This window comes from Pungitius pungitius, chromosome 19 (assembly GCF_949316345.1).
Source record: "Pungitius pungitius chromosome 19, fPunPun2.1, whole genome shotgun sequence".
Taxonomy (NCBI): Eukaryota; Metazoa; Chordata; class Actinopteri; order Perciformes; family Gasterosteidae; genus Pungitius; species Pungitius pungitius.
Genome location: NC_084918.1, coordinates 13,652,113 through 13,674,843, shown reverse-complemented (window position 1 = coordinate 13,674,843; position 22,731 = coordinate 13,652,113). Strand labels below are relative to the sequence as shown.

At 46.0% G+C, this 22,731-nt stretch overlaps 1 protein-coding gene across 9 annotated transcripts in view; it reads right to left on the bottom strand.

The window, feature by feature from the left end:
• ntng1a (netrin g1a) overlaps positions 1–22,731 on the bottom strand; it is a 78,849-nt gene that overhangs the window by 39,567 nt on the left and 16,551 nt on the right. For 8 of the 9 annotated variants that reach the window (XM_037455689.2, XM_037455690.2, XM_037455692.2 and 5 more), the window contains exon 3: positions 1,255–1,898. In XM_037455689.2, the coding sequence (XP_037311586.2) occupies positions 1,255–1,898 (644 nt within the window). Of the gene's footprint in view, positions 1–1,254; positions 1,899–18,578; positions 18,640–22,731 lie in introns of those variants that run through there. The other variant, XM_062559157.1, reaches the window with a different exon arrangement.

Genomic DNA, 22,731 nt, shown 5'->3' with positions numbered 1-22,731 from the left:
GGGGGGGGGGGTTGTGAAAGGGAGAGTGAAGCCTCTCGGTGCAGCGTGAACTGTGTGTTACCTTTGGTAAACAGTGGGGGAACGCGGCCTCGTAAACGACAACCGGGCCCCACAGCGATGTATGGGTTTGGTCACGATTAGTCAGAATAAATAATCGGCGCCTTTGACAGCCCCTCCCGGAAACCAGAGCGTTGAATGGATTGCCCCGTCCAACTCCTGTGTGTTAGTAAATTCCCTCCAGTTATTATTCTTTTTTTTTTTTTTAAATGACCTTTTCAATCATGAGAAAAGCAAATTTTTCTGAGCGAGGCGTTTATTAGCGTGGTCGTCGTGCTCAAGGTTACCTGGCCCGTTTAAAGAGCGTTCGAGACGTGTGTGCCGCGCTCCGGCTGTGCTCCCTTTAAAAGGCAGATTGAGGAAATCAACAAATTACAGATTCATTAAATAGCTTAAAGGCATTTGACAATATTCATGTAAATAAGGCCACAGAAGCAAACATAATATTGCGGTAAGACTACACCAAGTGGAGCACGAGGATGACAATGATTGAGGTTCTTTAATTGTTGCCTGATGCTAATCCTTTGCACGGCCCCTGGTTAGTTAGAGCAAACGCTGCTGGGGGTGAGCGTGTCATCTACCCAGCTTTGAACGTTCTGCTTCTCGGCTGCGCTCCACGGTGAGCCTCTCACAGTGTGTGAAAAACCAAACAAGAGTAATTAAATCTTCATTCCTTCACCCCTACAGCCACATTCACATGGGTTAAATTGAAAAAAAAAAAACACACAGCGTAAAACAGACCCACTTAAGTCTATGCCCCGGTGCCTCTCGCGGGGGCGTCATGAAACATGAAAGCTTTTGTCGACCTTTCCTCCAACAGTATAATGGTACTTTGCCTTTGTGGCTCCCGCAAATCAAACACTAATTACAGCGCGCAGAGCTGGCGGCTGAAATGCTACCTCCAGTGTCTTCTTGCGGGCTAATAGACAGCTGAGTGAATTTTCCTGTCCAAAACGGAGTGTTTCAGCAAGCCGTAAGCGGCGTGGTAAATTAGGACACGCTGACAACTGGTGAACTCTGCGCATCATTATGGATCCGCTGGCTAATTGGAAAGAATGGCAATGTTACTGCAATAAAACAACGGAATACCACTGAGAGCTAAAATATCACTTTTGAACCCTTATTGTTCCCACTTTGGTTGATTGATGACAAATTTGGATTTTTGTTTTTAATCAGGGTTTGCAACTCAGCTCTTACCTGCCCTGGACTTTGATGTCAGAAATGGCATAGAAGTATCTGGACAGGTTGTTCTCGTCCACCATGGTCGCTCCTGTGGCGGGCCGGAGCAGACGGACCCTCAGGTCCGTGATGGTAAAGAAGTCCCGCAGGTTCTTGGTGGTGTCCAGTTGGCCGTAAAGCGAAGCCATGTTGTGGAGCCGGGGCCCGGCGAACAGCGCGAAGCGGTCCTTGATCTCAAAGCGCACCGTTTTGTCGTTCTTCCACACGTAGCCTCGGGAGTAGTCCTCGGTGCAGATGATGTCCAGCAGGGTGTGCTGGGTCAGGTCCTGCACGGTCTTGGGCTCCATGGTGAAGGCGTCCAGGCAGTCAGTGGCATAGAACTGGTAGGGCTGCCAGCTTCGTCCATAATCCAGAGACTTTTCCAGCACCATCTGCTCGGGCCGGCCTGACTCGAAGGTGAGCACGATGTCGTCGGTCAGCTCGATGGTTTTGTTCCAAGAAAGCGTGATGTTGACCAGGAGGGCCTTCGGGTACTTCTTCCAAGACGTGGACTGCCAGAAGGTTGTGGGGTTGCGGCCCTCGGTGTCAAACATGAGCTCTGGAGGATGGGCGAGTTCATCCGTAGTGGCGTCACACTCATTGTTACACATGTAGGGGTTCTCCTGCAGATAGAGAAGCAGAGGAAGCGCAACAGGAGGAGGGAGAAAAGGTGTTGAAAGGTTGTTAGTCTTGGCGAGAATGATTAAATGAGGTTGATTATGAAAAGAAACTCAAGGTAACAATGACATTGTGTCTCTATTGTTTATTAATGAGGCCTGAAGATGAATCACACTGACTATATCATGTGGTTACACACTCCTTGCTGGAGCGTAGTGTGCTCTCATATTAATATTCAAAGGCACGTAGCTTTACACATCCATCAATGAAGAGCATGCAGCACCTCTGTTGACTCCTGTCATTACGGCGCATTTGCTGCCTCTCTGTTGCATCATTGTCATCGTGTCACAACAAATGTCACATCACTCCCGCTACTGAAATTAAGACGCGTTGCCTTCCGACAAGTTGGAATCACAGGAGAAGCGTTGTGTTCGTGTCAAGTGGCCCAGGAGGAGCACACCTTCATTCTGTGTGATTTGATCAAATGAATAGCATTGAAAAAGTGTTGCTCTACAATCCTACTTTTCTTCTGTCTGCAAGTATCGGAGTATCTCTTGTAGCTTCTTTTTGACTTGACTCGTTAACACCGGGCACATTTTCAAGCTTGTGAACCTGACATCCCCAGAACCTTTTGCACTGTTTAATCCGCTCGGCAATACGTTCATTTTATAGAGGCAAAAAATGCACATTGTCTATTTTTAGCCCTCGTGTTGTGTTTTTAAAGCGTCTTCGAAAGCTTTAAACTCTTCACGTCCTGTGCTCAAAAGAGGTCTTTCCAAAAAGATTTGTCCGATTTACCACAAATCATTACGAGCCAATGTTCTCTCCGTGCTCCCCCTGGGGGCCCCATCTAGCTCAGGGGGAGGAGGAGGCACTCCTTTCAAGAGGACCTTTCAAGTGCTACAAGCTCCAATTTATCAGGACAAGATAATCCACTGCTTGATTAGGTGGGAGATGTCACCCTGTGCCTGTGTGTTAGTGTGTGAGAAAGTGTGTGGCGACCAAAACGGGGGAGGGGGGCAGCCGGATGTAACATGGAGAGAAAGAGAAATGGCTCGATTCGGCTAATAGGTATTGCAAGTTTTTCCTCGTCTTCCAAGGCAAGGTGACAATGAAACAGGGCTCTGTCAGAGCTTGTGACTGTCGGAGGGCCCCATTAATATCCTGTGCTGGCCGTCCCCTACGGGCTCCCCCCCCCCCCCCAGCACTGGACAGTGGCGACTGGCAGGAGACTGAAGACGGGCAGCCTGGCAGTGGAAAATTCCACCCAGTTTTTAGTGTAGCATGTCACGGTGTGAGGTTAGGTGTGCCATTAACTGCAGCATCTGGCACAGAGACAGATGTGTGATAACTCATATGCGACAGTTCCGTCCGCTGAGGGCGAGCGCACGGCGTCTCAAAAAACGCACTTGGCATGCAGGAAGGCTGCGTTGCCGTGGCTTGTCATGAAGGTACATTCGTCGGGGTGTGTGTGGGGGGGGTAGGGGGGGGGGGCCTGAAACTGTTGGAGTGCGTTCTGCTGAGAGCGCTTGTGGAGGCCGGAGGAGAGAGAGCGTGTTCTTTTAATTGATGTTGATTATTCGGTGGTACTGTGTCACACCGACTGAACAAGTACTCACACGCATTTGTGTGATGAGCACTTTCACGTTCTAAGAGTGTCCTTGTGATCCTGAATTCTATTAAATGCTGTTAAGAGAACTTTATAGTTTAATTAAATCTCTTTAATGAAAAAGAAACACTTTAATGTAGAAATATTCCACTAAGAGTAATTATCCCCCTATAAAATTATCCCCCTGTGAAAATCATCATCTTGTTGACCTGACCCCACGTAATGTCACATGTAACATGTGACTGTTTCTGAGCCAATCACACTTTTCCAACCAGAAAGGACATACTTTTTATTTTAATTTTAACAGTAGAGTGATGCCTTATGATGGTGTGTTGTTGGATACACGCAAAGGTAGCATTTTGTGCATGCTCATATGAACTACTTTATATACTAAAGGGGTAAGACTATCGTACACACGTTTTCATAATGTTCAAAGTAGCTGTAACTGTCAGATCAATGTAGTAATGCTGGATTATAAAAAAAGTTGATACTCAGGTAAAGTACAATTGTAAAGTTTCTTTCCACAACAGCTCATTGATGCCATCTATAATAATCCACAGATCGTCCCCTTAAATGTGACCACTAGTATTCAGTGGTGAAGATTGCTGCTGCCTTTTACATCTAAATCAGGCAGATCTGGTGATCAGCTTTAAGTATAAAACACACACACACACACGCACACACACCATCCTCACAAAGACGTATCCCCATCGATCCCCGTGGCCGAGCAGCTGGCGATCTGCGGCCGCCATTACACATGTTAAGCACCCTTCATCACCGTCTCCTCCGCCTCTCGCCTAGCGACAAAATACTGCCTTTATTAAGATCAATAACCCGGGCCAGTGCAAAGAGAAACGAGATAAAAATGCTGAGTGCGTTCTCATGAAAATCAATGGCAGATCTCTGTGTTTTACCGTGGGGCGCCGAGGCTTAGCGGGGCTCCGTTAGCCGATTAATGGCTCGGCGCACATTTGAATAATTGACAGCGACTGGCTTGGCAGCGCGGCATCTATGTAATTACTAAAGATGTTTCCATTAATCCCAGTAGGATGATAAGTGGCCAGGATGGGGGACAGCCATCGCAGATTACCAAACCAGTGCGGTGGACAAGTCAGGCTAAATTCCATTCATTCCACTGAAAACCCAGCGACTCAATCCGACTATTAGCTTCGTGATGCCGAGCGGTACGGTGACAGGGGGCGTGTGCGCGCGTGCAGGTGGGTTTCCCAAAAATATCCAGTCGTGCCGATTTATTGTGGAAGAACGAGTAACGAGTGGAATGAAAGTGAGAAACGCAGCAACATGGAGGGTAATAGATTGAGCTGGTTTGGATCAGCTGGACTCCACGGACCAGCAGTGTTCGTCGTGTTTGATCTAAAGGGGGGATTCTTTGGCCTCGTTTGGCGCACCAAGGCTCTTAGACGTGATGCAGATGTGATCATTTGCTTTCATATCGCTTGTGTGAAGCTAGTCAACCACCACAGACGTTTGTAAATCAATTCCAGATGGATATTTGAGTGTTTTGTTATGCCTCTGTAACTGCTACAGTTGAATGAATAATGTTTAATGAACAAATGCATTTACAAAGCCGTGCGCCTCTGCTGTAATATCTACCATCGGAATGAAAAAATAGTGCACATTTTAACTGTATCTACTGAGAAGTTATTTTTACACTAATGCATTTCTACAATTTATTACACCACTTGAATATGGAAATAACTACCTTACCATCCTGAAAAACACACTATCCCTCTCCCCCCCCCATCATATAGATGACAAAAAGTCTTCTTTTTTTATGATTCAACCTTTACCGTAACAAGAACAAACCTTTATGATAAAAACTGGTGGGACAAAGGTTAATGAGAATCTGACTCTGTCTGGTATTAAATTAAGACACGGCCGTGGTGGCTGGCACCCAGTCACTGCTGGTGCATGATGGGACTAAATGTACTATCTGCCGACAAGCCATCGCGAATGACCGTCTTCCCAGCAATCAAATGACCCCCCGAGTGTGACAGATGCCTTGGACTTGTAGCCCAGATAGAAAATTGAATGCACCCTCCGTCCTTTCTACTTTCTGCCTCTCCCTCTTCTCTTTTCTTTTCACACATACATTTCCAATCCAATCTTGTTTGGGGCTTATAGAGAGATCTGGCGAAGGTTTGCCGAGGTTTGGGTTCGGGGAGTGCTTGCTGTGGGAGGTTACCTACATTTATTAATGTTAGCACTCGACTAAGAACCAGACCAAGCACCGGTTGGCTAAAATCATTAAAGTAGCAGGTGAGTCAGTGTCTTTTTTTAAACCAAAAGCAAGGTGAAATACTGGATCTTTGCTTTAGAACTTTTTTTTTTTTTTTTTTAGCTTTTTGCATTTAAATCGACCTACATGCTAATCATAACATCATGTGAAATTGAAGCTTGAGTACAACACAACTGATATGGCGCATGGTAGCTTTTTGATTGGAAGTAAATGTCAGAGCTTCCTCTTTTTATAGCCAATACTGTTTTGTTTCAATAAAATGCTTCAATCTTTCTTCAGAATCCATCAGTTGTTTAACTTGAATAACAGACAACGAAGGATGAAGATGGACCTTTAGTGCACACTTGTTAAGGGAGCACGAGTATCCAGATTCAGACTGGCAAAGCTTTTCTATTCAAAATCTTTCTTACATTAAAAACCAGTCAAACAAAATTTGAAAACAAATGACTATTACAATGCATGCGACTGCTGTGAAAACCTCCCCTTATGAGTAAAGCGATACTGAGTGAAGGTATTTTCTGATACGTTTTCTCCCACATTGTTCACAATGTATGATGCTAATATTGATGTTGTGATTTTTTTTTGTCAATTTGAAGTCAGCTGTCAATCACGTCAGCTTCCCACACTGGCTATTACTCAGAGAATGTGTTATTTTCCTACCTTTTGGCACTAGACAAAACGTATAAAGAATAGCAGCTCTGGCACTAATAATGTTCCTTCTGCTTTAAGATATTTAAAGTAATGAGTGTTTTTGTTTATTCAGATGCCTTTTGGACCCACACAATTCTGGCAAACACTCACACCCCACCAACACACCCATGCAGTCCTGTTTTCGCAGTTATTGTAGCACAGGAGAGGGACACGGACAGATGGAGAGTGATTGGAGGAGTTTATCTCTAAACACATATCAATACCAGAGCCCAGGAGCTCCTAATGAGAGCAACAGATTGCTTCCCCGCCACAATGCTCCAGCCTTCGCAGCCTCGGGAAGAAAACGCTCTCCATGCAGCAGTTTAATAGGTATGAATTCAAATCAATTCCAAAATCCCACTCCCACTCGTATTCGTCTTCGATGGCGCTCTTTAAAGCTTCGACAACCTGTTTGAAGAGGGGTTTTATTTAAAAAGATGCTGAGACTGTGGATCATGTGCTGCACTTGGATGATCAATAAATGGCTACAATCATTTAAGGGGGGAGTCTCACCAGTGATAACTCTTCTGTTTATCCATTAGCTTTCAGTTCTTCCCAGCAAACCTTTGCATTTTTTTTCTGTTGGACTTCCTGCCAATGGAAACACTACAGGTAGAATGTATGACCCGAACATCGCGAGATGACAAAATAATAGTGGTTTACTATAATGACAAAGTACGATTCATCCATCCCTCCATCGTCTCTACTGTCCAAGGTTACGGAAGACAGCAGCCTGTCCCAGCATGCATTGGACACGGTGGGCACTCCCCCCTGGACAGCTCAGCAGTCTGTTGTAGGTCTCAATTTACAATACTATCAAAATATAAATCCACAGATCTATAGGAGAGTAGAAATTGCTAAAGAAAAGGTCAACTTCAGTGTAAAGGAAGTTAACCATGAAGGCGCATGCAAAAGTACAGAAATGTCTGTTTTTTTTTTAAATACTCTTTTTACAAATGTGCACCACGTGTGTGAGCGTGTCATCGCATCGGGGGAACAGCTTTTCTCCCGCCTATTCCCCGGACATGCATAATCTCGTTTCATACATCTATCCGTTTCTCTTCCATGTCTTTAACCCTCTTTCTACAGCAAGGTGTCTGTGTGTGTGCGTGTGTGTGTGTGAGAGAGAGAGAGACGGGGGCTGGGGGTTAAAGCTATCCCTGCTGCATTAATGAGACCTTGTGTTCCACAATAGATTTCTTCACCCCGACCCAGGGGCTTGATTGAAGCAGTGCTCTCTCCATTTCAAAACCTCTCTCTCTCTCTCCCCCTATCTCTCTCTCTCTCTCTCTCTCTCCAGTCATGCCAGCACCTTCCCTGGATTCCCTCTCCCTCCCTCGCTCATGCATGGTGATGGGTGGTGCAGACAGAAAGAGGGGCTTAACCTGGACGGGGAATGAATATTGGATGCCAGTGTGACAGATTACAGTGGTAATAGACGCCCAGGCCAAATCCTCACAAGGATTACAATCATATTTTCAAATGGCTCAGGGTCGCCCGGAGGTCAACGGTCCTGGACCATGGTCAACAAGGCCACGGGGACCTGGAATCTCTCTCACACACACACACACACACACACACACACACACAAGGTCCTGCCTGCCAACTGTTTCCCAATAGGCACGTTTTAAGCATAGATAAACTAGCTATTTTACAATAAGCTTTCGGTCAAAACAATCAAAGCACAAGAACATGAATTAATGATTATAATGAGCTAAAGATTAAACCTTGATCTAGGGCGTACAGCCTTTGAACACACACTTCTTTTTTTTACCAGCATTGATAATGGATCTTTAACATCATTTGCTTTGAATTAATTAATTAGTGGATCAACATTTTGGATCATAAATAATTAAAGTAGCTTCTAATGTGATGGTTATCTTTCTCATTAAATATAACTGTGATTTGAATAATTGGACTGTTGGTTGTACATTAAATAACTAATGAGGACATCACACCTATGAAGTCTGTGGCGCTCCACAGACCCTCAGCAGCTTGAAATTGACCACGGGCCAACAGCACATGGGGGGGGGGGGGCGGGGGGGATTCCAACAGTGATCTGAGGCAACACGCCGCTTTGTTAAACCCCAGTGAGCACGGCGGTGCGGGCGGCCCCCGGTCCACTGTGGGGGGGGGGGGAGGCAATGAGGCGAGACGACGTGCAAGTGTCCTCGTGGTCGCGTCGATCGCCGTCACCGGTGCCGATTGAGAAGATTCATGAGCCTTAAAACAATGGTTGGTGAAAGCCTCCAGCGCGAAGCCCGTGCACATTCAGACGATGTAAAAACAATTTTCGTATTCCATTATCTTTTATGCGGCCGTGCAAGCCCCAGCGGGCGCCACTGCGAGGACAGACCATCAGCTGCTCAAGAGGCGGTGTGTTTGCGCGTGGAGGGCCGCAGCCGGGAGATGAGTGACGGCTGGACGAGTGGAGCCTTTGACTCGACTGGTCAGTGGTACATTGGCGCTGTTAAGGATATACGGTCATGAAGCACAGCGTGGACAATTTACTGCATGAGCAAGGTCAGAGTCTTCTTTGATGTGGAAGGAATTCCAGTGCGTGGAAACAGTTGAAAAGGGGAATGACGTCAGGCAGCAGAAAAATGAAACTTTTAACAACGCACAGCAGCTGCCAATTCGACTTTCAGATATTTCATATGTTATTGGCATGCAGTTACTGTAGCAGAGGCTTTTTCAACTGTTTTTCCATATTTCTGTACCTATCTATTTACAGATTTTGCACAGAAAATATGTGATTATTTTACTAAACTAAACCAAAGCGGAACCAAAACGTACATTTTAATTCCTTCCAGCAATGCTGTGATTATTCTGTCCCCACGCAACATCAAAAGCGTCGCCTTAAGTGGGACCCATATGTGGAACCACTGATGTTTCTTAATACACAAGATCCATGGCTAGCAATTATGAATCATTTGTGACAAACAAGTAATACATTGAAAGTGTTTTTAAAGCTATAGGTAAAAATATACCATTTAAAACTAAAACTATTATTTATTAAAATCTACAAAAGTGTAACTTTAACTGAAAAGTACAGCAGGATAATATAATTCTAAAATCTGTTTCATGGCTTCTAACAATTGTGACTCGCACAATGATAACCACTAACCCTCTGGTTATACAGGACAGTATTTTCTTTGCAGGTGAAGACAAATCTGCCCCCAGCGAATCAGGAGTGGATCACTGTTATTTTCTACCATTTCCCAGACAAGTGTCAATCACGGTTTATTAAGATGACATTCCTACAGTGAGCCAATGCACCGGAGCCCCATCGACCTGCTGGCTGCTGCATTGCTGCATCTCTCAATCAAACTGTCCGGGCCGATAACCTGTAGAATTCTTCACTCTACATTAGGACTTGAACAACAGGCCTGTGGCCCTCGTCTTCGAAACCATGTGACACGGAGGCCCCTCCATCGCCATTCCTTCAATCACGGCTATTTTTAAATGGCATAATAACAACGCACATCCTGTATAGAAGCCCTCCAGAGAGACATGGATCACTGTCACCTTGACCGAGCCAGGAGTCTGACACCGGCTTCTTCCCCATGGAAACAAACCCTGACCGTCCAGCAGCAACATGGCTGCCGCACAAGTTAGCACAGGATCAATTTCGGCCCTGATGTCAGTGGGGAAAGAGGTGCGACACAAAGGAATATTTGAGCTGTAATTAGTGTGGAGTCGTCGTGCTTTAGCCTTCCAATTTTTCTGTTTCTCACCAGGCAGCAGAAATTGCAACGTGCTGCAGTTAAAAGAAGATACACAAACTGCAACGTTAAAGATATGCAACCGTCTATTGGATTCTGGGAATAACGTGGAGGTGTAAATGTAGCGTGTTCATGATTGCATTTCTTTTCGAGCATATCAGTAAGTGTGTTTGTCTTTGCAAACTATTCATTATGTTTACCAAATTGAATAACCAGTCATTGCTCTATATTGAACCCTTTAACCAACTGAGTTCTTATGTGATCAATACGTTTCAGCCACATTAGCAGACTAATAGGATGGCTATCGATGTGCCAGTCAGAAATATAGGGTGTATTCCATAATGACTTTGGTGAAACCAGACTTTTTGTATTCGACAGGTTGAGGAATGAGGTTGTGGATTTAATTGATTTTTCTTGACACGAATTGTGTTACTGTTCAGCATGAGCGCACACATCGTGTCTTCCTCAGGACAGACGCTAACAGGTTTGGTGATCCCGTAATGTTTCCTCCAACGCCGCCATCAGCTCGACGTTGTCTGTCTCCGATTATTCCGTTTATGACCAACTTCTTGCAAAACAAACACCATCCCCATCAGCCTCCAAATGCTCTCCGGTGCGTCCGTATCACACATCGGAGGTTACGTTCAATGCCACGTCGTTACCGTGAAAGACAGTTTCCTGGTTATGAATCCTGTGTAAGGGTTGGGTACCGAGAACCGGTACCAACACAGCACCGGTTACTACACGATAACGTTCCTATACGTTAACCAAACGTAGAAATAATAATAAATTCTATCACACGGCAGATAAACAATATGCTCTTGTGTGTTGCATTCATGACGTCATGATATCGAGACAAACAAAGGAGTCAATCCAACATAAATGCTTTTCAATGTTACATATCTTTAGTTCCTGCACAATGAGCATGAATCTAAAAATAAATGATGCGATTAATATGCCCCAAATTCCAATGAAATAATATATACACGTCAAACTCTTATGGAAGGGAAACACCAAGTTACTAAACTGAACAGTTAATATATTGAAGTTAAAAGTGAAAGGAATTCTATATTAAACCATATATTATTTTAAATCTTTGATTCTCTGGCAAACGGCTGCTCAGACCTTCAGGGTGATTGACAGATATGCTGGCGGCATGTTGACAGATGACACAGTTCTACTCCTTGAGGAACAATTGAGGAACACTCTTTGCTGATGAAAACAACTGTGATGAGCAGGATGAAACTAAATAAATAATCACCCGGCCCGCTACCACTTAAGAAGCAGCAGAGAAGCGCCGTGTCCACTGCACCCGTCACATTTGTTCCGACAGGCTCTTACAGTGATATAAGTGCCCTCCTATCTATGCCTTTTCAAATCAAGCTCCCATCATCGAACTTCACCCCTCATTAGTGGCTCCTCGGATGGCCGTGAGAACACGGAGAATCTATTCCCCCGTTAACGAGCGCTGCTGTGACTCGGTCAGCGGCGGCCGGAGCACGGGGTAAATATAGCGCCTTATAATTATCTCAAAGGGGTGGTGGGGTGAAGGGAGAGCGGGGGGGGGGGGCAGCAGAGGGTGTGGAAGACGTCAAAGGAATCCAATACGTCATCTTATTTCCGTATTCAGTGGATTGCTATTTTCTTTAGTCTCGCCTTTAGGGTCTTTTTCTCTCTCTCTCTCTTTTTTTTAAGTCTTAGCTTTTAAGAGATGATTAAAATCAATAGTGTGGTAAACCTCAGCATTCCCAGTGTGGATATTTAACTGTTCAGAGCGTAGTTGGGATTCAGCTCCAGGCCTGTCTGTCAGATCACTGAAGGTCTATTTAGTCATTCTGCTGGGAGACTTTCTTCCTTTTTTTTCCCCCCCTCTTTACTCTTCTTTCTCAGTCTCCTTCCCTCCTCCCCCCCACCCCCCACCCGTTCCTTACCTCGGAATCCAAGGAAATGATTGGCAGATGACTCCAGGGAAAAGGAGCTCGGGCCTTCTCCTCTCTCAGAGCTCTCAGGATCGTGACACTCAAACACACTGACAGGCAAAGTGGGCCCACACAGACACACAAATTCATTTCAAAGGCAAGTCACAGAGATCCCTTAAGAAAAATAAGGACAAACCCACAGACACACACACACCGACTTGGCACTATTCTTATGATCCTCGACAGCTTAGGATGTATTAAAAAATGAATGAAACTTTTTTTGAGGACATTTCTTTGACAAATCTTAAATTAAAGAAAGCGGAATACCTCTACAATATCAGCAGCGGATATAATTGTGTGTCCCCCCCCCCCCCCCTTCTCGTCCCCTTCATGCTGCTGCCAAGGTCTTTAATGGCAATACAGACGCAGCCATTCAAAACACTGTGAGCAATACTGAATTCGTAGATCTCCCGCCAACTCCACCAGCCACAACATTCTCTGAGGAGTGGTCTCAGTCTTCCCCCTGCGCCACCGGTCGGCCTGAAAGAGGAAGCGGCCCGTGAAATAAATAAAAAAAAGGTAAAAGGAGACAACAATGAGCCACGGGTGGATCCACTCGATTCCACGACAATAACGTCAAGCATCCGCCGGCGTAATCAAGAATCCTCAAAGGGGAGTCGAGGGTGCTCCGCCAGCTGAGCGCTTGATGAGCCGCCATTAAAAAGGATGAGAGGAGAGTGGGTGGGGGGGGGTTGTGTGCGGGGCGGGGGCTTGTACAAAATAAATGAAATACGGAAAAAAAAAGGAAATCAAAAAAACTTCAACAGGGCCAGAGGGAAATGCTAAACTAATCAGCTCCACTCTGCTGGAATTATAGATGAATTAAGCCCTCTGTTAGTGATTAATTAAACCAAGAGATTCTAACTAATGGGGCCACACAGAGCAGCGTGTTAGGCCTGTACCAACTTCGCTGTACATTCTGTGATGGTGGGGGTTTGATGAGCGGGAGGAGGAGGGCATGAGAAGAAACCGGGGCCTCAGGATTTCATTTCATGCACTTTCATGAGATTTTACGTTCGACATGATATTTCATGTAAATCGAAATCTACCTGCCCTGCAATCTGTGGGACTCAAAGGGATGTTTACGTCGACCATTAGCAGAAGCACCGTGCTGGGACAGGGGATCAACCAGAGCTCCGCCAAATGAGGAGTTTTGATGTACTACTAAATGTTCTGAGTGCAGTGCAGAATAAAGGAGACTTGAGGGTGAACCTCGTTAAATGAATATGCATCTTACATCTGACCAGCTACACTTGGGTGTTTTTCACCGTGTGCAGAGAGCGAACCCCTGGCTCATGCTTCCTGGGCTGATAAAAAGGGTTTTTTGCTCCTCTATCCTCCTCCTTCCCTTTTATTTTGTATTTTAATGAGTTATGACTCTTACTTGTAAAATCATGTGACAAGGATGCTGTTATTTCGATATCCACATATTGTGTTATGTATTCATTACATAAGACAAAGTAAGGTCGTTCCATAACTCTGGGAAAGGAAGTACCTTCATAAAGGTGTAAAAGGTTTGGAGGTGCTGTGATCTCACGGTCTTCATGGGAGCAGATGCTCTGATAACAAGCCGCTGCTCTGCTGGGGGCCTTTACTCAGGCGAGTTGATTGGCGGGTTTCAGGTACAAGAGCAAACCCAGAGGGGCTTACTCATGTGTGTGTTTTTTTATGGTTGCTGACTGTGGGGGATCCGGCGTGACCGACATCCTTTTGGCTTGTTACTGCTTTTAGCCATGAAATAGTAAGAAACACAAACATTAAGAATGGCCCCATTTCATGGATAATCCAGCATATGTCCCGGATTTACCTCTCTGGCTGTTTGGTGAGCGCAGGTTCCCGTTACTTATTTTGGTAGTTGACTATTTATGAACTCCTACAGAGATATGTACAAATCAAAATGGAAATGTGTTCAACCTCTGGGAGGTTTCACTTTGCACTAAAAATTCCAAGGAAGCTTTGCTCATTTAGGTAGATGCTGGGAAATCTGGTGCAAACTTTTGGATTGTTATGATGAACACTGCAAAGAGACGCGGTTTCTTCTCCGGATGTTGGTCTCTAGACGTGAAACTCCAACATGTACCAGATGGCGCCAGACATGTCAAATATACACCCACTTTGTAGCTTGTACACACACACACACACGTACACACATTTACAACTTGTTTGTACAGGTGCTTTGGTAAATAAGAGCCCTCTCTAGTTGTTTACAACCCCGTTCCATTAAGGGTGGTCTGCTTGGTTTTATCATTCACGACAGCATGCACGAGCGCCGAGGCTCGTTTGAAACCCGAGCGCATCACCCAGAACCTCGGGCTTCCACAACTCGGCTTGCTTCTCCTCGTGGTTCTGACCCCGTGGCTTTGCTGTTCAGCAATTCAGTATCATCCCCGCTTCCACACACACACACACACACACACACAGACACACACACACACACCACGAGACTTTCCTCCCTGTGTCAGACAGCAATAACAATGCATGGGGAAACTAGGGTGCACCGCCTGTGATTCATTCCCACACAACGACTCAAACGTCTTCTCGAGAAGCAGGAAAAAAACAAAAATAAAAAGCTCGCCGCCTGCTCCTTTACTTCTCTTCCCTCCACCCCCCCCCCGAGACGATTTCATCTGACGTGACAGAGTCGCGGGAGCCATGGGCGGAGGTGTTACAAATGCTCTGTCACCACGCCGAACATGGCAGCAAGCGAGCGCCTCGACAGCTCTCGGATGCGACTCGGGGAGCCGGCAGCGGCGCAGAGCCTCGCGTTTGACTTCAGCCATTAACTCGCATTTCAACTGCACTGGGAAACTGTGCATGGGGCCCGCTCGGTTGGCCTAGTTTGGATACCGGAGAGGGAGAAGCGGCTGGAACGATGCACGAACAGGGTAAACACAGTTTAGTTTTTTGTTTTTAACTAGGTCCTTTGTGCCTTTGGAATAACACACTGAGACGGAATCTACTAACAAGACACATTATCACGGCGGGAAGCCATTAACAGCTGTTTTTTTTAATTTTTTTTTTATGAATGCAGCAGTCTGGATCCACTATGTCAATTCCACTCACACTGGTGTTTCATTTCATCCTATATGAGAAGAAACTTGACGAGGTGGTGTAAAAGTCACTGCCGGGTATCACACTCGTATCTTTCCTCTGACTCGACAGTCACGGCAGAAATGAGTGCTGGCTGTAATTCTTAAAGATCTTATCGCTGTGATTATCAGACCACTGCCTGGATCTGTACCAAGTGTGTGTGTGTGTGTGGGAGAAAATGATTTGTAATTTTTAATTTTGGACTCATAAAAAGTTGAAGCTTCGGTTTGATGCACTGACGGTAAAACCCACCAAGAAACACGACTGTGTGTCCACACAGGCTGAGGACAAATTCAAACGCAAGAAATGCATGCTTGAATTTGTCTGTGTTTTGTTACACATATTGTATTTAAGTTCTCAGTTTGTACACATGAACATATGTATTATGTGATCAAAAAAACTAATAGCTAAATGGACATTGATTGATATTTCCATAAAAACATGGGGTTGTAATATTACTCTACTAATCCACAAAACAAAGTCTGAGTCCACGAGGCTCATGCAGGGACTCAGTGAAAGCAGTCTCCATTCACTGACTCTACACTGTGGAGCTGCACGCGCACACACACACACACACACACAAACCCCTTGGAGAGAGTCTGTTGGCAGGAAGGCAGAGAAACATTGCCAAACCTCCTCCCAGTTTCAACTTCTTAATGGGGAGACGACAGGCAATCCACCTGAATTAATAAACCTCCTAAATATCAATAATCCCCCGAAAAGAAGCTGTGGTGCTGAGTGGAACTTTGACATAATTGGAAACTGAGAGGCGTCACTTTAACTCGCAGTCAGGACATTCCACTGCTGGAAGGGGCCCAGTTCGGTTCCAGTAGTACTGTAACGGCTTCATATAAATTAGCTATAACAAATGTTTTTAATGTTCACAAATCCAGCACAACATTCTATAGAGATAGATAGAGAGAGAGTATTTTCGCTTACAATTAACCCATTGACTGGCAGCGTAAACAAGTTGTGGACCAACAAAAACATGCGGCTGAAACCGTGCAAGCTGAGGTTTTCTCTGGCCAGAGGGCATCTGGTGAGCCTCCTCTGCAGAGCTTCTTCTGGAATAAGAATGGCAGGGCTGGGAGTAGGTTGTGTGTTGACCTCGGGCCCGAGCTCTGCAAGAACGACTTAAATGGCTTCAAGCGCAGACGAGCACCTTGATGTGGGGGAGAGAAAGGCTACCCGTGGACAGGTTGTGTATCATCCATCTTCTATTTAGTATAAAAGGCCTTGAAGACCATGGTGAACAGCCACGTTATGCACTTGGTATGTGACATAAGAGCACAAACACAAACAGGTCATGGTCGTATCAAGGGGACAGAGATGGGCACATCAGACACCGCCTTGTTCCAAATGACAAATACCTGCCTGTCCGACACTTCTGAGTCTGAGCTGAAAAGCCTGATGGGTTGGTGGAATAAGAATATTTGACACAACCTGATTGGTTGATGACTTTCTTCCTTGTGCTAAAGCTAAAATAAAAACAACCTTGAAAAGAGAAAAAAAAACATGTCATTTTGACAATGATTTTATTCCCCTTCTGTGCGAATTACACATAACAAAAATAAAAATGATGCATTGAGTGCAAACCAAAAGCCGCCCTGCTTGTAAAGGCCTGCAAGGTTTCCAATGAAGGAAAATGTACGAACACATCTGACACATGGTATGTCTCTGTAATTAGTGCATTCTTCCAAAACAGTTCTCTTTCAATTGGCCTTGTGGGGCGGAAGCGCGTCGAAGAGAGGCGACCTGATTGGATTCCGGAGACTTAGTTCCCCCAGCGAGAGGCGGTGTGTCTTTCAGCCAGGTAACTAGAACGTTGGCTGCTCCGAAAGAATTCAGATGTGGGGGGAAGACGGATACAAAGGTGAGTACAGAGCAAGGGCAGAGGGAAAGGGGAGATCGAAGCCGAGGATACTGCCGGGGGGGGGGGGGGGTGAGATCAAAGAAGCGAGCGGTTGCGAGGTTGCCAAAGCCTCCGCCCTCCAGCTCCGTCAGCCAATTCAAATATATGATTGTGTCGTCGCTTCCAGAACATTAGCGGATTGCTCCGCTGGGCTCCACTCACGCTGCGTTTAACGGGCCGACAGCGAGCCGGAATCATTGCCACGACGCCGGCCTAATTCAACCTAATGATTGTTTTGCAACTTTCACACACAGCTGAGGGATCATACTTCCCGGTGAGTAGATGACGACGTTGATGCTCAACATATGACAACTCCACTTAGTTCTAAATAAATACATTTTTAAAAAAAAGCTTGAAAGCTTGGCAATGCAAAACTACCCCCGGCTTCCAGGCCTCAATCAAACAAAGTTTAATTCTGCCATCAATTCAGAGGCTCGTCAAACGGTTGCAAGCAGCAATCCAGAAAGTCCCCGGCTTGCGTTCTAGAAGGACATTGGGGGCTTTTTAACATCTATAATGAAATGGATGAATTCAGGGCTGTTTGCAACCAAAGTCGCCGGCACCTGACAAATCATAACTGAAACACTGAGAACGTCAATAATTGCGGGAGCAAACTGCAGAAAATGTCAAATCAAACCACTCGTCAGTTTCTAGCAACAGGAAGCAAACGGGCTCCGTGCCTGGCTGCATTCCCTCGGGGTGTGTTTTTCGTAAAAAGGAAAAACAAAGACCATTGAGGGAAAATCCACTTGTTAATTTGAAAAGCAAACTAAAACAGGGAACACGGCTGACTTGAAGACAGCTGTCAGTGTGACAAGAGGTATTATCAGGTGGGATTTGAATTGTTATGCTGGAAGCAGCCAGGCGGTGTCCAGAAGGGATTTGAAAAAGACAAGATTTGGGAGGAGGGGGGGGGGATGTTTAGTTTCTGTCACTCAAAACATATATTTTATTTCTTCCAGGCCTTTATGCTAAAAAGTTTCACTGCTGAATATTCATAGAGGAGAACTTAATAACTCTAACGCTAAAAAGCTATACGCCAGAAACAAATACACAACCCTCAAAGATGGCACGTCGGGTTGGTCTTGATCCACTTTTTATTTATTCAATGCAGGTGACTGCAAAACACAAAAACACTCATCAGCACCACAGCGCCAACTGTCGACGTTCTCCCCTGCTCAGAACCGGAACAAACCCTAACTATATGCTCAATAGCCACGTAAACAACAGCCCCTCTGGGGTCACGTGACCACCGAGGGAAATGGCATAGAAGCTAATACCACTGAAACAAGCTAGTTAGCTAACGTACATATAACCTATTTTTAACCCACTAACGCATCAAAACTCACATTCTACGACACATAACATGTTATTTTAGCTTCATACACACATTTAATTATTACGGCTCACACCGGCTCACCTGCAAAACACAAAAACATACTCATCAGCACCACAGCGCCAACTGTCGACGTTCTCCCCTGCTCAGAACCGGAACAAGCCGGCAGAATCGCGCTGCTGCCGCCTAGTGGTAAAGCTGGTGTACTGGTTATACCTGCGCACTTACATGCGCACTGAGGGCGCAACACAAACACAGGTTGGGCGCAGAGTGCAGGGCAAGGTTGGAATACCGCGTCCGTGGCTTCACGGAGCCACCGCCACGGCCGGTACGGAGGAACAACAACGTCATGCCTGAAATATCCGTCCTAAACAAAAACAACAACACCACACCCTTGAAATCAATTGATGGGATTTCTGACGAGGGAATAATGAATCTGGAATCTTGAAGCCGAAGTAAAAAAACTTTTACCAGGAGCAGCGAGGGAGCTGAAGAAACCCCATAATGAGCTCGCCCAAACCAACCAAATTGTGAGCAGCCCGTTTGTTTGTGGTCCCACTGTGTGCTTCTTCAACCGCAGATACTGACGCGCAGAGGTCAGGCCGTTGGATTTGCCAATTAGTCAGCCTCACCCTCAACATGCACGAAGCAGCAGGTAAAGCAGCTCTATGCCAGATATGTTATTTAATTGTGTGCAAAAAGATGCACTTATGAGGAGATTTACCGTGAATAAAAATATTAACCAACAGCAAAGTTGGTTTATTTGTTGAGGAGCATCTTCAACTGTTTCATAGCTTCTTTGCTAAATGGAGGTTTAGAAGGACTGGGCTGATAGGATATAAACCATAGAGGGGATGAATGTGTGGTTTTGCATTTCAGGGGCTAAGAAGGAGATTGAAGACGGGTTATTCTCTTTTCAAATGAAAGACGGCTGTTTATTTAGGGATTGAGAAGACGAAGAGCGTCCTTAATTGTAGCGGGTGACACAGTGGGAGGATCTCAAAGAAGGGGCTGAGGGGCGGATCAGGGATGAGGGACTGATGGGCGCAATATCAGGGAGTGTCATGATGCGCAGGATGGGGATGTCCGTGTTTTTAATGGTGACATCAGAGCTAGAGATGGTGCCCCCCCCACACCCACACACACACACACGCGCTGTCCAACAATGCAGGACGGATTGGATCGTCCCAGTTCAGCACACTTGAAACAAGCTTAAAAGGCAGCCCAACAAGGCTGAGCGAGCGCCGTCAGCCATATGCCAGCCTCCGCCTACACTTCCCAGCAGGCTCGGCACCTCTCGTCGCCGACCTGTTTCGCTGACTGCCGCCAACGTTCACTGGCAGGGTTCTTCCGCAGGACGCCGCATCCAGCGAGCACAGGCGTCTAACACCTTCACTTCTGGAGGCAGTCTGCCTTCATTTTGACGTGCACTGATCCCCAAAACAACACAGCGGCTCATGCGGCATCTCGCACATAATCGTTTCTGTGCAGCGACAGTATAGTGCTTAAGATTAGAGGACTTACATAATCGAAACAATTAGAGCAGCCGATTACATGCTCATATTCCTAATCACCATGTGAAACTACCCTCAGTGAGCGATTAGGTTTCCAGCCCTCGCAGGATTTAACTCCTTTTATTTTCTTTTTTATTCTCTCTCTCCCATGTGCTTTGCCATTGATCATCTATTTTCAAATAGCTTCTCACATTGAACATGTACAGCACACAGGAAGGACCAGAGCAGCCCTACTTCCCCCAACAAAGGCGACTCGGAGGTGAAATCCAGTAGGCTGGCGCAGCGAGCGGCTTACTTCCCTATCTCTTGGCAGAACAAAGCCGAGTCGCTCGGTGCCACATGGCACGCGGACACGCAGCGAGACGCAGTCACACACACACCAACACACATTGGCTCTTATGATCTTTTCCCCCAAAAGCACTTCTGTAGGTTCAAAAGAGTCGGTAGCAGTGATCGGTTTTCTTTTTGAATGACTGCTATTATATTTTTATGATGTCATCACCCTAAAGAAATGGGAAAAATAGGATTTTTTGTTATTGTGGTTGTATAATGTTTTGTGCTGGATTGCTGCTAGCTGCCCCTGTTAATACAGCAGCATGCCTCCCTTTGTGTTTTTGAAATCCAGTAGCTAAAAGCTTCACTGGTATTTAGAAGAACTGGTTCAAATGTGCAGCTCGTATGTATAAAATGGGGGAAAAAAAGTAGTTACACCCTCTATAGAGGCAAAAAGTTTGATTTTGAAAAGCAGGGTTGCTACATGCCAAACCTCAGGGGGACCATGGGACACCAGTGATGTCATACGTGGTCCTAAATACTGTTTTGTGAAACCTTGTCTTCAACACCGCCCGGGAACTGCAACCATTTTGGGTGATTACCACAGCGTAGGTCCGTAATCACGGCAGACATCTCGGCTTGTCAAAGCCGGGAAAGAAGTAATGGCTCCATTCCACCAAGTGTTCCAGTACGCCACGTACCGCTGGCGGTGTCAATAATTCCATCACAGGTTCCCCTGGAGTCCGAGGGGCCGGTGACGGGGGGGAGCTTTGGTTGGCCCGGCGTCCTGCTTGTGCTGCGTTATAGACGGGCTCGCCAAAGGGACGCTGTGTCGAGGCGGTCAGTCAATCAAATATGGCACGAGGCGGGCTTCACTACTCCATCGTGGACTTCCTGTTTTTAAATTTTGCCATTAGCGTACTTTTAAATTATGGTCAGAAAATGTCCGCCTCCATCTCTCCCCGTTGACTGGACCACATCACATGACTAAAAAAGACGGGAACATCAACGATACTAACCACACCAACCATATAAAAAGAAACGCTGTTCATGTAACCACAACTGATTTGCCATTGTCTGCTCATCACATTCTCTGATGGCAAGAAAGCCACCCAGCTAACAATACGTGGGCGAAGAGAGCCTCTTGATGAGATCCGAGGGACGTCAGGCGAGAAGGAAGAGGAGGAGGGGGGTACCAGACTCGTATCAAACGCCAACGCTCCCAGCCACAGTGTCTGCAGCGTATCTCCATCTGAAGCGGCGCTCGGCGCCGTGAAAAGAGAGCCTTCGACGTGACATCATTGTGCGCGCCGGTAGTAACGGCTAATGCCTGGCACCTACCAACTAAACCATTTCATTTAGAGCCTCTGATGTGCAGACAGAGGGGAGATGTAAAACGCATTTACACGCCGAGCCTCTCAAAAAGGAACAGATGAGCGCTTGCCCCCCTCCCCCTGTCGTCACGTGATGCTCCCCTGACTGGTGACGCTTTCGCTGCACGTCCACTCATTCCGGGGGTGTGATTAAAAGAAAGAAACTAGCTTAGCAGCCACAGGAAATAAAACAACTTCCTAATTAAGGGAGTAATGGGCTGAGGCAGACAGGGATGGCTTTGGGAGATGGAGGGGCTGAAGTGTCCATATCCCCGGTGCGCCCCTCGGCCAAAGTCCTGCAGGCGCGGCAAGTCTACACCCAATTTACCAATTACCCCCTGCGCCCTGACTGGGGTTAATAAAATGCTCTCCTTGCTAACTACTTCCCCTCTGGTTAAATCCAGCTTCTCTTCTTCCCCCCCCCCCCCCACAGAAAGTTTGGTCTAATCAGGAGGAAGGCTTATTACGGAGAAGCTCTCGGGTTCTTCCTAAACTGAGTGGAGGACAGTCTCGCCCGTGCGATAACCGCAGATTTATGTCAGAATTAGGTGTAAATAGCCGCTCTCCCTCTTTCCCTCCCTTAATTAAGCAAGCGCTTTTTCCCCCAGTCCGATTCCCTCTGCTGAGCAGATGTTGGCTTACGAAGCAACTTGCAGCCACGTTGTAGGACAGTGCACACAGGAGCCATTTTAGTGCCCTCCCCCGAAAAGTTCAGATGGCTACAAATCATAGCTGTTGTCCTCAACACTCTCTCTTTAATCCCTTTATGGGTTTAATGGGAGAGTTTTGAACAGAAATGTCACTTCGTTTGACATGTTTCGATGACTTCTGTCTTTTGGAGCCAGTAATTCAGCCTGTTTGCAACCTTCAATGATGAGTCTTACACGATGGTACATGACAGCAGACGTCAGATGACTGCTGAGCGCACAGGCAAAATGTTCTACGACAGTGCGATATTGCTAAAAAAGACTGTCTGTACTTTGAAGACAATTCTATTTATCTATTTTTGATGCTCCATGAATAAAACGTCCCAAAAAATCTGTCCCTCAACTGCCGCTGTGTCTCGTCTCCGTCAGG